The sequence below is a fragment of the Etheostoma spectabile genome, chromosome 8, assembly GCF_008692095.1.
Source record: "Etheostoma spectabile isolate EspeVRDwgs_2016 chromosome 8, UIUC_Espe_1.0, whole genome shotgun sequence".
In the NCBI taxonomy this organism is placed as follows: domain Eukaryota; kingdom Metazoa; phylum Chordata; class Actinopteri; order Perciformes; family Percidae; genus Etheostoma; species Etheostoma spectabile.
The window spans coordinates 25976709-25993659 of record NC_045740.1 but is presented as its reverse complement, the minus strand read 5'-3'; the positions used below and the strand labels follow the sequence as shown (position 1 = coordinate 25993659).

The 16951-nt window shown below is 40.3% G+C and overlaps 1 protein-coding gene across 2 annotated transcripts in view; it reads left to right on the top strand.

Annotated features, from left to right (window-relative positions):
- spon1b (spondin 1b) overlaps window positions 1–16951 on the top strand; it is a 214453-nt gene that overhangs the window by 22106 nt on the left and 175396 nt on the right. For both annotated transcript variants that reach the window (XR_004333036.1, XM_032523322.1), the window contains exon 3: window positions 12231–12364. Coding sequence is in view for 1 of the 2 variants with exons in the window: in XM_032523322.1 (XP_032379213.1) it covers window positions 12231–12364 (134 nt within the window). In the remaining variant the exon portion in view is untranslated. The remainder of the gene's footprint in view (window positions 1–12230; window positions 12365–16951) is intronic.

The following is a 16951-nucleotide window of genomic DNA, read 5'->3' as shown; positions in this document are numbered from 1 at the left end:
GGAGTTGCCGGGCTACCAGAGGCTAACTCAGGCTCAGGCCAGCCCGCGCCGACTACAGGGGGGGGTTAGCTACAGTAACTAACGGCTGATCTGTCATGGTGCGGAAACGGACTTCTAACTCACTAAGGCTCGCCTCCATGTCTATAAATAAACTACACTTGTTGCACATTCCATTGCCGTTAAAGGATGCAGAGGAGTAACTAAACATCTCACACACCGAGCAGGAGAAAGTAGGAGAGAGCGATGACATAGCTAACTGCTAAGCTAAAGTACGGTAGCGTTAGCCACCAAGCGTTCAAAACAACTGTTATTTAACGAAAGTCACTGAAAGACGTAAAACAAATGCTTATGCCTATGCCCCGTTGATGAGAGCTCTAAGCGAAGCAAATGTAGCACAACCCTTTTCTCAAGTTCCATTCACTTAACCAGATATGGCTAACTGCTAAGCTAAAGTCGCTAACAGCGAAGCTAAAGTACGGTAGCGTTAGCTACCAAGCTTTCGAAAACTGTTATTTATCGAAAGTCACTGTACATGTAAAGAACTGTGAGTGCTTAGGCAGAACTACTATACGAATACGTGTTTAGCGGACAGTTAGCCGCTCTAATAGCAAAACTAACAAGTTGAACTAGTATTGAGTGAGCAGCAACGCTATCAACACACAAGCACAGGAAACTGAAATGAGTCAGGTACGCTTACCGTAATGGCCCCCCTAATGGCCTATCGTGGTACAGAGCCTCCGAGAGGCATGCCAAACAATCATCACAGGTTTAGTATTGATAGCATTTACTGTGGCAGAGATATCGCTATTGCGTATAAAGTTGGTCATAGTGCCAACAATAGTCATTGTAACGCCACCTAATGGTCCACATGTGTAATATTTGATAAGTCTGGTCAACTACCCATTGTACATCTACCCTGTTAATTTCAAGTAATTCACTTCAGTGTAAGTGGTTAATCCAAACATGGGTCCCATAGGCCACGGCCACTTTAACCAATCTGTAACCCAATGTAAGGGGCACCTCAGGAGTGGCCCTAGATGATACCCATCACATTTTATAAAAATTGGATGAGCCGTTCATGAGATATAAACTTTTTGTAGTTGTAGCACCCCCTAGTGGCCAATATATGTGAAATTTGTTTTAGAGCCTCAGGTCATACCAAGGAATTATCTAAAGTTGGGATTGAACAGCATTTATTTGGGCAAAGATATGGCATAGTTGGTGTTTACATAGTTAGCTACACAAACTTGTTTGTGCGTAATATGCACAATTTTTTTTGTCAGGTCTGTCTGGAGATGATATGTGCCAAGTTTCATGCAGATCAATAGCATGATCCAAGAGGAGTTCAAAAAGTTTTTCGATAAATCACTATTTTTCACGCTTAAAAGTCTAGGCGGAAAAGGGCGTGGCCTATATCACAAGATTCAGTTGGATCCAGGGAACGCGTGGATATATGGGTTTTAAATGTCTGATGTACGGTTTGGGAGTTATAGGGCCAAACACGTTTTTTACTGCTATAGCGCCACAGTGGTGGAAGTGGTTCAATTGTTTGCCTCTGAGGTCTTTTGGACGAGTTTTGGACCAATCCTGAAAATGGCACACTGCCACCATGGACGGTTTAGGCTGCAGCGTGAGTTTTATGCGGAGAAGAATAATAGGAGGAAAATCCTCATTATTTTATAATAATACTGAATATTAACTAAAACTATTACGGTTAATAAACTATAACTAAATAGTTATTAATGCTCTTTTGTGAACCTTATTGTGAAGTTGAAAACATATACACCTTAACTTACACTTGATAAATGCTAAGAGTGCTGAATAAGCACTACTTAACAATGATTCATAGTTTAATTCAATTTCAATTCAATTTTATGTATACAGCGCTAAATCACAACAACAGTTATCTCATTGCGCTTTACATAAAGAGCAGGTCTAGACCGTACTCTGTGATGTTATTTACAGAAACCCAACAGTTCCCACCAAAAGCAAGCACTAGGTGACAGAGGCAAGGAAAAACTTCCTTTAAGAGGCAGAAACCTCGACCGGTTGGGGGTGAGAGAAAGAGACAGAGAAAGAGAGAGAGAGACACAGACAGACAGACCGAGATAGACATGGAGAAGTGTAGCAGAGGGTGTCGAGCAAAAAAAGGCGATCCTTGAAATTTGCTTTATGTGAGAATTAAACAACATGTTCTGGTCAAAGATAACTCCAAGATTCCTCACAGTGGTGCCAGAGGCCAGGGTGATATAAAGTGAGCAAGATTGGATCAAGCACAGATCCTTGTGGGACTCCATGACGAAATTTGGAGTGCATCATTAACACGTATAAACTGAGATCGATCTGATAAACTTAAACCAGCTTAGAGCAGTTCCTTTAATGCCAACTTATTAATACTCTGACTTAAACATTCACACAGCTTTTAAACATTGTCAGTGTGAAATAAAATCTTCATGACAACCTTCTGTTATGCACACATGTTCAAATTGTAAAAAGGGCTTTCATTTGATTTGATTGATTTGAGTTTGACTCAGTAGGTTTCTTCTTTCTCTCCACTGAAGACTCAGAGCTATAACAGTGCGAGTCCTGTATGGAGTTTACACTGGACATTTTCCCCCTCTTGTCATCTTCACTGGCATGTCTTCTGGATAGTTTCCCTCTCTTGAAACCTAACAAACCAAGTAGGATATATCAATTTATTTTAAATGCATGCAAAAGCTACGGATGCAAGGAATAATTGTTAACTAGATCAACATCTACACATGTTGTACACTTAAATGAAAACAACACATGATACGGCAGCCTTAATAATACACACTCTACCAAGTGACGATCATGATTATTAGAATAATAATGCATTGATGCATCTAACAGCCAGCAATCACAGCATTCAGATGTATGTTTGTATAGATCACAGTATACTATGGACCATAACTGGTAACATTTTATAATTACTACACACAATTCATCTTTTATGAATGGTTTGTTGATCATGACTAATTTATTGTTCATAAAGCATTTTTTCACACAGTTAGAAATGGTTTGTTCAATAAGCCTATATAAAAAAATGTGTGTGTGAGTTAATTAATAGATAATGAAACAACTATTTATATATGAAATCATTATCATATTATAAACCAGTTGCTAACTATTACTAAATGCTTTGTTCATCATTTGTAAAGCATTGCTCCTATGTTAATTCTCAAAAATAAAGCATTTGTATACATACTCATAAATGCTTTGTTCATAGTAAATAAAGCTCTCAAAAATTATGTTTATAAATAGAAGTTTGACACCTAATTACATCTAAGTTTTGCGAAAACAATTTGTAAATTAAATAATTTTCCCTTTATAAACTATCTACAAACTATCAGTAATTTCTTTGTTTATCATTTGTAAAGCATAGTTCCTACATTCATTCAGTCAGTAAAGTGTTTTTAATTACAGTTAGTAAATGCTTTGTCCATAGTAAGTTAGCCCATGTAAAACTTTTATATATTGTTTCTAATAATTCATAAATGATGCATTAGCCATTTGTAAATTATGTAATTTACCATTATTAACTAGGTACTCTGGAATGTATACGGTCGGTCAAAACTAGGAAGTTAATGATAGGCTAGCTAGACCTACATTTGTTCATGCCTTAAATACAATGTAACTAATAGCTGGGGAGTTAATACATCTGTTATAAATATTTATCAATAGTGTAATCCATGAGTAATTCAGGAGTTACTGATGGTAAGTTACGTATATTGTTTGAGCCCATCTAAAGCGAGCACTTTCAATGCTTTCTAAAGCATTTATAAATGAGTTGCAAAGGCTACTAGAACCTGGACACACACATGTAGTGTTCTGTTTGGACATGCCTTCAGAAATATGCCTACGGATAGGTAGTGTGTTAATGCATCTTTAACAAGCACTCACCAACACATCAATTCATGAATGTACATTTATGAAATAGCTCGTAGTAGTGTTATGTAGTAGATATCAGTATGAATTTGTACCACAACTAGAAGACAACTAGAAAGTTAAGAGCCAAAGAATTGAACATTAATAAAGAGACTAGGCAACCAGGATAAAGTTTAAGAAGTGTATTAATACATTCTTCTTCCTGCTTCTGGCAAGAGCAGATGTGTTTTTCCTCCTCTCCCCTCTTATCTTAGCTTGGCTCCTTCCCAGTCTGTCTACCCTGTCTTGTGGAACTTTTTCTCTTTTCTCTTTGCCCCTGCCTGCTGTTTTCTCTGAACATTCAAAAGGAATTGATTAACGGTCACCAGCCTATTGAACAAGATTTTTTCACCCAAACATGCTTTCTCCGGGGACCGCAATTAGTTAGTTCATGTTATTGTCCCATAGGAAATTAGGTTGCAGATCACATCACTGGTATTCAACATTAACACAGATAAGGCACGAGAAAAACAAAACATATGTACACCACCATCGTACCATAAACCAGAAATAATGAAGGGGGGGGGGGGGGGGGGGGGGGGTGAGTTCCAGACCAGCTGGGAAGAAAGAAGAATAAAATAGATACACAAAATATATATCATTGGACGGGACCTTTCATTATAAGGAGTTTAATGGCCTTGGAACCAAGGATAGCTTGGATCTGTTTTTTTTTAAACAAAGGAGCACAGTATCGTCGTCCTGAGGCAGCAGTACAAATGAGGAGAAGGGTTGCTTCTGGTTGCCCACAATGCTATTTGCCTTTCTCCTATCCTGTTTTTGTATAAACTCCATACTGGAATATGAATACCCGAAAGTTTGCGGGAAGTTATTATTATTTTTCTAATGTACTTTTTGTGCTTCATGGCGTTGCCAAACCAACAGATGATCCAATCCCATCCAATCCACTTTATTATATAGCACAATTTTAACCAACACAGGTTTCAAAGTGCTGCACAAAATGATCATACAGAATAAAGATAACACAATAAAAGCACAAATATAATAAGGTATAATAAAATAAAAACACAAAAGCACTAGCGGCATGTGGTAAGGTATACACATAAAATCATCACTCTACCTGTGTTAAAAGCAAAGAAAAGAGTGGGTTTTAAAGAGTTTTAAAATGAGACAGAGAGGAGCCTGTCTAATGTCATAGGCAGCCCATTCCAAGTTTTGGAGCTGCGACGGCAAACGCACGGTCCCCCGAGCTTACGCCTAGCTTTAGGCACCGTCCGGGCAGCTGGTCAGCTGACTGAGCATCGGCTAGGTGTTTAGGGGTGCGAGCATCTCAGAGAGATGGGGGCAAGGCCATTCAATCTTTAAAAGCCTTAAAGAATTTTTACAAATGAATCCTAAAATTGACGGGATCCGTGGGAGTGAAGCTAAATTGAAAGTGCTTACTGCTAGTGCCTGTAAACGACGATGCAGCAGCATTTGTACAAGCTGAAGCCGAGCAATGGAGAGACCCGCTAGCCCCCATATAAAGTGCCTTACTACAGACCGGTGGTCAGAAAGGCATGGATGTACTGTTCAAGTTTTGTCTCTGAAGGACTGTTTTAATTTTTGCCTAAGCCTGCCTTACTGAAAAAAAGCTAGACTTCACCACTGCTTTAATCAGGCTGGTCAAATTTAAGTTCTGAGTCCCACTTTACACCCAAATTTTTACAATCGGGCGATACTCGCCCAAGACCACAACATCAACTTGGTAGGCGGTCAGAGAAGGCCCCCAAAGACCATGACACCAAGGAAAGAACACTTTCATGAAAGCAAGTAGAACATCGAAGTACGTTGCTGCTGACATTAAAGGGACAACAGTTTCCTTAAGAAGAACTTCTGTTGTTGGATTAGTATTTAATCTGTCAGACCAACTGTCCATTTAATTTGTGTCAGCACCATACCAAGGTATTTGAACTCTGTGACTGTTTCTAAAGGAATTCATTTATACAGGTGGGTTTTTAAGGGACTGTGCTTTCCTAAAATCAATTAGCATCTCCTTGTTTCTTAGAGGTATTCAAGATAAGGTGGACTTCTCACACCAATCAGTAAAAAAGTTAAGAACTGGGCCATGCTCCTCTTCCTGGTCGTATAGAGCTACCCAGGGGCGGTATCATCGCTATACTTGATAAAATGACCTTTAGGGAAAGTGCTGGTGCAGGAGTTTGTGACAGATGAACACAGGGAAATAAACACATCCCTGGGGGGAGCCTGTGCAGGGGTGTCATATTGTCAGAATGACGTACCAATCTGACTCGCTGTACCTACAGCTAAGAAAATCAACAATCCATGAGACCCTCATCTTCAATAAAAAATTCCTCTGTTAAAATATTTGCTAAATACTCGACTTAATAGTGTTAAAAGCGAAGAAAAATCAGCAAAATGATTTTGCATGGCCTTTGGCTTCTCTAAATGACGTGCAGAAGATGCAATAGAGTTGCAACAGCATCTTCAACTCCTCTGGTGCTATACGCAAATTGCATAGGATCTAGAAGGTCTGCGTTTGGAGATGATGTGCTTAACTAGGCGCTCAAGCACTTCATTACCAGTGAAGTTAACCTATGGGCCGGAAGTCTTAGGCTCTTTAGGCCTGGGGATTTTGGCACTGGTACAATTGTGGAAGTTTTCCAGTATGGGACTTTTTTCAGGTTGAGAGAGGACTTAAAAATCCCTGTAAATACAGGTGTGAGCTGCTCTGCACAGTATTTTAAGAACCTCTCCTCCAATATGTCAGGGCCAGGGCTTTTTCTAATATTACGCCTTTAAATAATTGGTAGTTTCTGTCTCTTCTATGCTTTGCTGGAGGGAAGTGCAGTCATGGTAAGGCCTCAGCACTTGTGCTGCTCTCAAACGGCAGAAGAATGAATTCAATTGGTTGCCATTTCCTTTCCATCAGAACCAACCTTCAGGTACAGGAGGGCTTACCCCTGCCTTGTGTGGGATGGAGCATGTTGTTTATTCCTTTCCCAGCCTCTCTGGAATTGCCAGAGCCCAGAGAGGCTTCTAACTTCTGTTTAGAGCTGAACTATCCAGCTGTATTTGCCTTTTTATTTCTCTCTGTATGTCCCTCTGCAGACTCATCCTGATTTTGATAAGCTTTTTTTTTCTTTTAATGAGTTTTTTTAAGTTGCCAGATACCCAGGGCTTATCATTTGAATATACTTTGTATGTCTTGTGTTGTATTACAGAGTCTACGCAGAAGCAGATATATCAGAACAGCCACAACCTGTTCATTATGTCGAGCATCAAATACTTCCCATTGTGTGCACTCAAAACATCCTTGCAAGCCAAAATGCTATCATACTCCAAACTAACAGTCCTTACTGAGGTTTTTCCCTCTCATAAAGTCTCTTATAGACAGGACGGAGATAGACCACATTGTGGTCAATGCTCCCAGTGGAGGAAGCAGGGAGCAGTATATGCATCCTTACAGTTCCATAGCACATATCTAGAGAGTACTGATTCTTCCTTGTGTGACAGTCAACATACTGGTAAAAGGTGCGTAGGGACTTTTCATAGAGCACCTGTTAAAATCTCCAGAATAATTTTGAGCATCTGTGAGATAGAGACTCAAGTTCTGTGATATATAATATAATTTCAGTAGCTTTTTAAAATCAGCTTTGGGATTATATAGACACGGTGAAAAGACTTGAGGAAACTCCCTCGGGAGATTGTAGGGTCGGAGAGAAAGACACAACATCTCTATGTCAGGGGTGCACAGCTGCTCCCTCACCGTCACTGCCCCACACCACTCGTCTCTGATCAGAAGGCAGACTCCGCCCCCCCGACTCTTCGCTGTGATGTCCGGGTCTCGGTCGGTTCTAAACGCCGAGAAACCCGTGGGCTCCATTGCACTTGACTCAATATTCTTGTCCAGCCAGGTCTCAGTGATCGCTAAGACACAGGCACTCCTGTACTCGTGCAGGTATCGGGTGTTGGCTGACAGCTCGTCTGTCTTTGCTCTCAGGGACTGGGCGTTGATTAGCAGGACCGAAGGCAGAGGAAGTTTATTCTTCAGCTTCTTCAGCCGGTGACGAACGCCGCCTTTGGATCCACGTTTCCGCTTTTCCGTATAGAATCCCTGCTAGATCTTCTTAAGATAGTTAGGTATTAACTCATCAACATTTGAGAAATCCGTTGGTAGGATTCCGCAGTACACAGAGTTTCTCCTGCTGTTGAAACTTCACGGAGCAACGCCGCCAGCAGCGTTGTGGTTGAGTCCATAGCTCCAATAGCTGTTTAAAATCACAGAAAACAGGCTGATTCTGCACCACAGGGCGAGATCCATGATTACTGCTCCAATGCAGTGATAACAACAGTCCCAAATCACTCAGACGTAAAGGAAACAAAACAGCAACAAACAAATACCAACGTGATGACACCGCAGGGCAGCCACTGTGCAGCGCCCCGTCCAATGTCTGATTGGTACGTTCCCTGCAGGCTATGCTCGCGATTCCTGGGCGAAAAGGTGGATGGACTGCAAAAAATCACTACGTGATCTGGATGCTCGCATGTCGCAGAGGTCGGTAACAATTGAGTGATGGACATTGATTCCAACAAATTTCACAGAGTCAACCTAAATTGGACTGCAACTGATCAACTACCCCCCAGCAACAAATACATTTCTAATTAGTTTCATGAAACTTTAGTAACATTAACACTATCCTAAATATAATTGCATAAATTGCATGTAAACATCTCTTAAATTGTATTATTTTGCCATAACTTTAAACTACTGTGTTGTAATTTAGAGGCATTAAGACTTGCATGCTTATTTATCCCTCCCTGCACTGGTAACAGTAGAAAGAATACACTAAAAATTAGTATCTTTGAGTAACTTCACCATCAACTCTAGGTTCTTTATTAATGTGCAATTCTCTGGCTCTTTATCTAGTTTCCTTGTAGTTCTGGTCCAAATTTACACTGATATCAACTACATAACACTACTCCGAGCAATTTCATAAATGTACATTATTACTGCATCGTACTAAGTGTTACAAATACTTCTTTTACTTGTGTCTGTGACTGTCCCTTGTCCTCCTCCCAGGAGAGCCCTACCTCCCCCTCCTCTAGCCCTCCGGTTAACAACCTCTCTCCCCCCCCGCCCTCAGGTCACTCGCCCCCATGACTCCCCCCCTCCCCCTACCCCACCTGTGACCTCTGTGTGCCTCACTGCTGACCAGTGGAAGACAGCTGACCAGACTCACTCTAATAAGCTGCAGGCCCTGATGTATCCATCCTGGGGTGCTCAAAGCCTGTGCCTCTCAGCTATGTGAGTCTTTCACCATGTCTTCAACCTGAGCCTTAGTCTCCAAAGGTCCCCATGCTGTGGAAGATCTTGCCTCGTTCCTGTGCCAAAGACCACTCCCAGTGAGCCAAGGACTACAGACCCGTGCACTGACCTCCCCACATTATGAAGACCCTGGAGAGACTGGTTCTGGAACAGCTGCGGCCCTGGTGAGACCTCTCCGTACCTCCATTTCGCCTACCAGCCCGGTTGGGAGTTGAGGACGCCATCATCTTCCTGCTCAACCGCACTACGCCCACCTGGACAGGCGGCAAGCACGTGAGGGTCATGTTTTTCAACTTCTCCAGTGCTTTCAACACCATCCGGCCGGCCCTGCTGGGTGAGAAGCTGACAGCGATGAAGGTGGTCCCCCCCTCGTGTCCTGGATTGTGACTACCTGACTGGCAGACCACAGTATGGTGCGCCTGCAACACTGTGTATCAGACAGAGTGTTCACAACACCGGGGCCCCGCAGGGGACTGCCTCTCTCCCTTCCTCTTCCCCTCTACACCACAGACTTCAACTACCACACAGAGTCCTGCCATCTTCAAAAGTTTTCTGATGACTCTGCTGTGGTTGGATGTATCAGCGAGGGGACGAGGCTGAGTACAGAGCTGTGTGGGGACTTTGTCACATGGAGTGAGGCAGAACCATCTCCAGCTCAATGTGACCAAAGACCAAGGCTGGTGGTGGATCTAAGGAGCCAAGCCAGTGGCCCTGTTTCCATCCAGGGTCAGTGTGGACATTGTGGGGACTACAAATACCTGGGAGTGCACTTGACAATAAACTGACTGGGCCAAGAACACTCAAGCCCTCTACAGGAAGGGCCAAAGCCGTCTCTATTTTTCTGAGAGGCTGAGTCCTTCAACATCTGCAGGACAATGCTGAGATGTTTTATGAGTCTGTGGTGGCCAGTGCTATCCTCTTTGCTGTGCATGCGGGCAGCAGGCTGAGGGTAGCGGACGCCAACAGACCCACAAACTGATTCGCAAGGCCAGTGACGTCGTGGGGTGGATCTGGACTCTCTGTCGGGGTGTCAGATGGGATGCTGTCCAAACTACATGCCATCTTGGACAATGTCTCGCACACCCACTCCATGGCTTGTTGCTCAATCACAGGAGCACTTTCAGTGACAGACTCATTCTCCCAAAACGCACTACAGAGCGCCACAGGAAGTCATTCCTGCCTGTGGCCATCAAACTTTTTAACTCCTCCTCTAAGTGTCCGACACACAGACACTTAGAGAGGTTGAACTGGACAATATTATCTGTATTATCTGTTTTTGTGCAATAACACTGGCCTGACATGTGTGCAATCTCAAATCCACAATTATTATTTTATATTATTATTTAACTTTCCACCATTCCAAATCCTTAATTATGTGAATTATGTAAATATTTAATAACATTCCTTTATGTAATACCGTACGTATCCAATTCCTTATATTTCTTTATTTCTTGTATTTCTACTCTATTATAATATTGTGCAACTACAACACAGAGTTTCCCTTCGGGGATCAATAAAGTATTTCTGATTCTGATTCTGATTCTGTCTCTTTTGTATCTGCTAGCCTTTGCAACTCATTTATAAATGCTTTGTAAATCATACCAAGTCCTCGCTTTAGATTGTCTCACGCCATGTAGTCAACTAATCAGTAGTAACTCATGAGTTAATCATGCATTGATGTGTTGATAAGTGCTTGTTAAAGATGCATTAACACAATACCTATCCGTGGGCATTTTTCTGAAGGCATATGCAAATAGAATGATTGTGTCCAGGTTCTGGTAGCCTTTGCAACTCATTTATAAATGCTTTTCAAAGCCTAGAAGGTGCTCACTTAAGATAGGCTCACACAATATACTTAACTAACTCATGGATTACATTATTGGTATTTGTAACAGATGTATTAACACCCCAGCTATTAGTTAGTTACATGTTATTTAAGGCATGAACAAATGTAGGTCTAGATAGTCTGTTAATCATTAACTTCTTAGTTTTAACCAACTGTCTACATTCCAGAGTACCTGGTTAATAATGGTAAATGACTTAATTTAAAAATGGTTAATGCATCATTTATGAGTTATTAAAAACATCAACTTATAAATGTTTTAAATGGGCTAACTTACTATGGACAAACATTTACTAACTGTATTTACAAACACCTGGAAGTACTCATGATGAACAACCCATTAACTAATAGGCAACTAATGAATTTAATGAATTGTGTGTAGTTATTATAAAGTGTAACAAACCATAACAAATCGTTATGATAGTGTAGCCATGCCCAGCTGAAAGATGGTCTTCACGGTTGGATGGTTTATTCACTCTCTTTGCAGAAATCTACCTAAATTAAAGGCCTAATAAAATTAATAAAAGGATTCTTCTTCAAACCTTCTGTCACATCTTATATACAGTAGTAATTGCATTTCTATCTGTCAAGTTACACTGTTTCATGTAGTTGAAAAGGCTCATTAGCCTGGAAATATTAACTCCAAGCCAATATGTTGACATGCTAGCTTTACTTGAACAACACTCATCTCCAAGTCCGTAAAACTGTTAAACGGCATATCATAAAGTGACTCAAAATACAAACACTATTAGAGGAAACAATGACCAACCTTATGCCCTTATCAGTCAGGTGCTAAATAAGAAAACATAAAACGTTTTGCTTGTCTGGCAGAGTTTGAACTACACACAGGATGTGACTATACTTCCGGTTCTGATCTTTTCAAAATAAAAGCGCTAAAGCTGGAAAACGACTATGGATCATAAGTTAAAACCATGACAATGAAAAAGGCAAGAGTTCACGGGAGTAATTCCAAGCCAAATACAACACAAAAACCATGCATGATACCACACAAAACAAATCTTAAATAAATTAAAACATAATTATATCCTGTGACAGATTCATATTTAGGGAACATGGACTTCAGTAGGATCATAGTGACAATCTCAGTCAATTAATATGCTTATGCTACGTATTTCCTTCTTCTGTTTCTAGAACATCGATAAAGAGGACACACAGTTTATGACCAACTGTGCCCCTGCTGTGACGGAGAGCACACCTCGAAGACGCACTAGGATACAGGTCTTTTGGACGGCGCCGCCTATTGGGTCTGGCTGTTTAACACTAAAGTGAGTTTCATTTTAAAAATAAGACTCTTTCAAACTTCCAAGTTTTTTTTTTGTTTTGTTATAGTGCCCTTGTTAGAGAGCAAAAACTCAAAAACCAAAATCAGCCTGCAGAGGCTTAAAAGTTGAGCTATACTGTACATCACAGTGGGCATTTATCCATTGTGTGTTTGTTTTTAATTAACTTACTTCACACAACTCTACAAAATATTAAGTAACCACATGCATCTGTTTTGGTCTTTTAATGCGTCCATAGATTTAGCGCTCCAGCGGAGAGGATGGTTCTTTTAGCCAGCAGCTAAGTTTATAAGAATTTGTCAGAATTTCAAGATTCTTAGCAAATTTAAGGTTAACAGTTAAAATACAAACCGAGAGCTGTTGTTTTAGCTTGTTTGTAAAAATTTGCTATTTTCAGAGTAGAGCTGTATTTGCATAAAACACCTCAGTGGATTAGTGGACTGAGCAGACAGAGCAAATTGAAATATCGCTTTCTACATGTTTATGCCTGTCTAAACAGGTGAGTGCATTGATAGGTATTGACTTTTTACTCAGAAAGATTTTATTGTAGCCTACTTACAGTAACGTGACTAGCGTGAGTTAATCTGCCCTTCTTTGTATCGTTCCCAGTCAGGTAGGCTAATGCTCTGTGTTTTAATGCTCACACACATTATTGCTCAACTGTGTGTGTGGAGCGCGGCCAGAATCTTGGCATGTGAATAGAGATGCGAATGCATTTGACGATGGCTGTTGTAGTGGTTCCGGGCGTGATTTCTTTTCTTCCTTTCCTTCCTTTCTTCTTCCTTTTTTTACTCAGAACGGATGGGATTTGTAATGTAACAAAATACAATACTTCACTCAAAATGTAATAAAGTACATTTTAAAATACAGATTTTAAAAACTAGTTGAGAAATACAAAATACACAACAAAACTATATCCTGAAGTAGAGAACAGAACAAAGTTAAGCAAGGTGGACGCAGAGACATGACACAGAGTTGCCGGTCTTGTAATATTGAAGGAAGCGGCAAAGCCCTATTTTATTTTGACTGTGTCAGCTAAAAGCAAGTGCCTTGCAGTGTAAGGTGGTAAAATATTTCCTCCAGAGAAATACTAAAATAATTTAGTAATAATAGTAATAAACTACTTTTATTACATGTATCATTACCACTAAAGGAGGCAGAGAAATAGCTAAACATTTGACACACCGTGCAAGAGAGAGCAGATGAGGGAGTGGAAAAGGCTATTGCTAACAGCTAAGCCAAAGTAGCTAACAGCTTGTAAACAAAATTTAGCGAGACAGTCACTGTAAGAGAAGAGAACTATGAATGCTTTAGTAGTTTAATTATAGAATAAAACAGAGTTAAACAAGTTTAGATGGCGCAGCAAACTAGCGTCTGCCACACAGAAGCACCTGAAATGAGGCAGTACGCTTACCGTAAACACATCACATCATGCTGATATTGTCATGTCATTTTCTGGAGTGTGGTCAAGACCTACTCTATCTGTAAAGTGTCTTGAGATAACTCTTGTTATGAATTGATACTATAAATAAAATAAAACTGAATTGAATTGAATTTTGAATACAGTAATTCTTTTTTATTACAAAAGCCACAGGCTGTTTTGGAATTAAAAGAAAACCATTAGGTATAAAACCAAAAAGACCAAGAATGTAGAAGACTGACTTGAAATAACGTATTGATTTATAGACACAATGACTGTGGTTTATACTTCTCCAAATGTAATATTGTTAACTAATAGCTCTTATAGTTAATACATGATGTAGTGTAAAGTGTAAGTTATGCCACTTGTGTGAGCACAAAAAAATCATATATGGGCTCAGACATGTACAGTTAGTTATAGGAATATGTAGCCGCTAGCCACTTTTTGACAAATTGATATTACAAATGATAAATAACCAATAACTTGAACTGAACATATCTCTGAAAACCTTTCTCTCTCCGTCTGCCTGCTTCCCTATTTTTTCTCTACCTTTCTGCTGTTTACCCTCTTTCTCTCTCGTTTCCATCTCCTCATCCAACTTCCCAAGGGGAATAACCACCCTGACACACATCTCTTGCTCCTCTGAGCAAGATGCTATAACTTGCCCTTACCTCCACAGTATACTCACAGCTGTTACTTTTAATTTATCTGCTGCTGCTGTATGACAGATGTCACTTTTGTCTGTCAGCGATAAGACAGAGATTTAACAATACCCACATTTAACATGTACACCTTTGTGTCTCACTCTGTTGTTGTAACTTGATTTTCCATTTTTCTGTTTTTCTTATGGTGCTACTGGTACATTTCTTCAGATGCAAATTCAGGGAGGGAGGAGATAAGTTGCAGTAGATTTGTGCTATAAAACATTTTTGTAGAAATTAGCCACTCCTGTGTGTTGGAGGGAGCCTGAGACTCCATTCCAGTGAGTGGAAGACTGTGATTGCACTGAGACAGAAGAGTTTAGATTCTACTCTCAAAAGATGTCTGCTTACCACTAAAATAAGAAGTACTCATTCTTAAATTCTAGAGTGGAAAATTTTACCTTGAAATACCGAAGAGGATTAGGGCCACCGGTAATAATTTTTTGTGAGTTCTGACTTTATTCTCAGAATTCTGACTTTGATCTCAGAATTCTGAGATTTAAGTCAGAATTATGGGTACCTGTAAGGGACCAACGAGAGGGAGTAACTTTGCATTGATTTATCCGGAGAACCACACGCTGAACATGTCGGAATTAAGAGTTTTTGCGTTGTCGAGGGGTCCCAGATGAAGCAATTTCATTACTGGAAGAACAAAAGGTGAGTAAAAAAGAACTATACTTTGGTGTATGGATTTTTTAAAAACTACAGAAATGCTGCGGTTATGAAATGCACACACAAGTTAGCTAGCAACGTTAGCATGCTTTTAAGCTACTGCATTTTTTTTGACGTCCAGTGTCCGTTAATGAGACACTCATTTTTTTGTGTTTTGTGATGTAGGTAGACGGCCTCGGTGAAAATGTGGCTTCCTGAGCGGTCTACACCAAAGGAATCCTAAAAAACAAACTGATCACCTAGCTAGCTAACGTTAATACGAGCAACATCTCGGCTATGACAGTTGAGCACATAGCATGCTGCACACCAGCTGCAAACATTAGCTAGATTATTCCAGACACTGATTTATTGTTCACAAAGGCATTATCGGGAGGGAGTTAATATATGGTGGTGTGGTGCCTGGTGTTTCTAAAAACTACGGAAATATTGCGGTTATGAAATGCACACACAAGGTAGCATTGTTAGCATGTTTTTATGATACTGCGTGTTTCTAACGTCCAGCGTCCGTAGATGAGACACTCGTTTTTTGGTGTTTTGTAAAGCACGGATTTATTGTTCAAAAAGGTATTATCGGGAGGGGTATTAATATATGCTCATAAAAAGTAACGTTAGCGCCTGACTAAAACTAACCAGCCAGTGAACATAACAGTGTGAGATTTAGCACTTGTTCTCATCAACGCTCCGTTATTATATATTTGCTATGCTTCATTAGTAAATGCGCGTTAACATGAGGGCCAGTGCCGATTTGTTCCTGGTGATAAGGCCGAGATTTTGGCCGACTCGTCCCCAGCTAACAGGGTTTTCGGTTTTGATGCTTTATCCATAGACTGTATAAAACAGTGGCCAAAGCTAACAACGCGGTCTCCGCACCGTGATCGAGTTGCAAAGTTAACAAACACTTCAAACTATTTCTTGTTTGGAACGTTACATACAAACACTTTAGAAACGAGTATGCCACACATCTGGGATTCTCGAGTTAATTCATCCACCAATTAACCTGGCTGTGGACAAACTTTTAGTTTATATAAATGTATGCACAGGTATTTTACTCCTTAGAATACATTAAACTGCCAATTTGCTAATGAACCATTGCATTTAAAATGATTGAGCTTCATTCCTCCCAATTCCCCAAGATCTGGTAAATCATGTCTAGCTGTCAAAATTTTCAGTTGGATTGACACAAGCCTACTTTGAAAAGGGTTGATTTTATGAGGCTTAACCTTATTTATGCAATGTGCGCTTTGGAGATAATTGTCTTTTTTCTTTGTTCTTCTGTGCAGATTGACAGTGTCGTCATCGGGCTCATGGATGATGCAGCGCTGGCAAATTACATCCCCTCCTATGGAGACCGAATCGCCTTCTTCAATAACTGTTAAAGCCTCCCCTAATAGGATTTGATCAGTGTTGCTACTCACAACAATGCCTGCTATGTCAGATTTGGATGAATATATCAAACTCTACTTCAGACTTTCTTTCAGTAACAAAGAAATTTTAGCACACAACAATCAAAAAGTAATAAGTGAAAGTCTTCTAAAAAGAATTTGTAGAAGACTTGGTCTGTTCAGAAGGATGAACCAGTCTGACTTGGATGAAGTGCTGGCTTTTGTTTAACATGAGATCATGACCAATGGACAGATGCAAGGTTATCGTTGGCTACACCTTGGTTGATCCACAAGGTGTGGAATTAAGACAAGCCAGGCGCTTGAGAAGACGCCAATACAGCTGCAGAGGGCCAAAAGCGCTTTGGCATATGGATGGCTATGATAAGTTAAAGCCCTA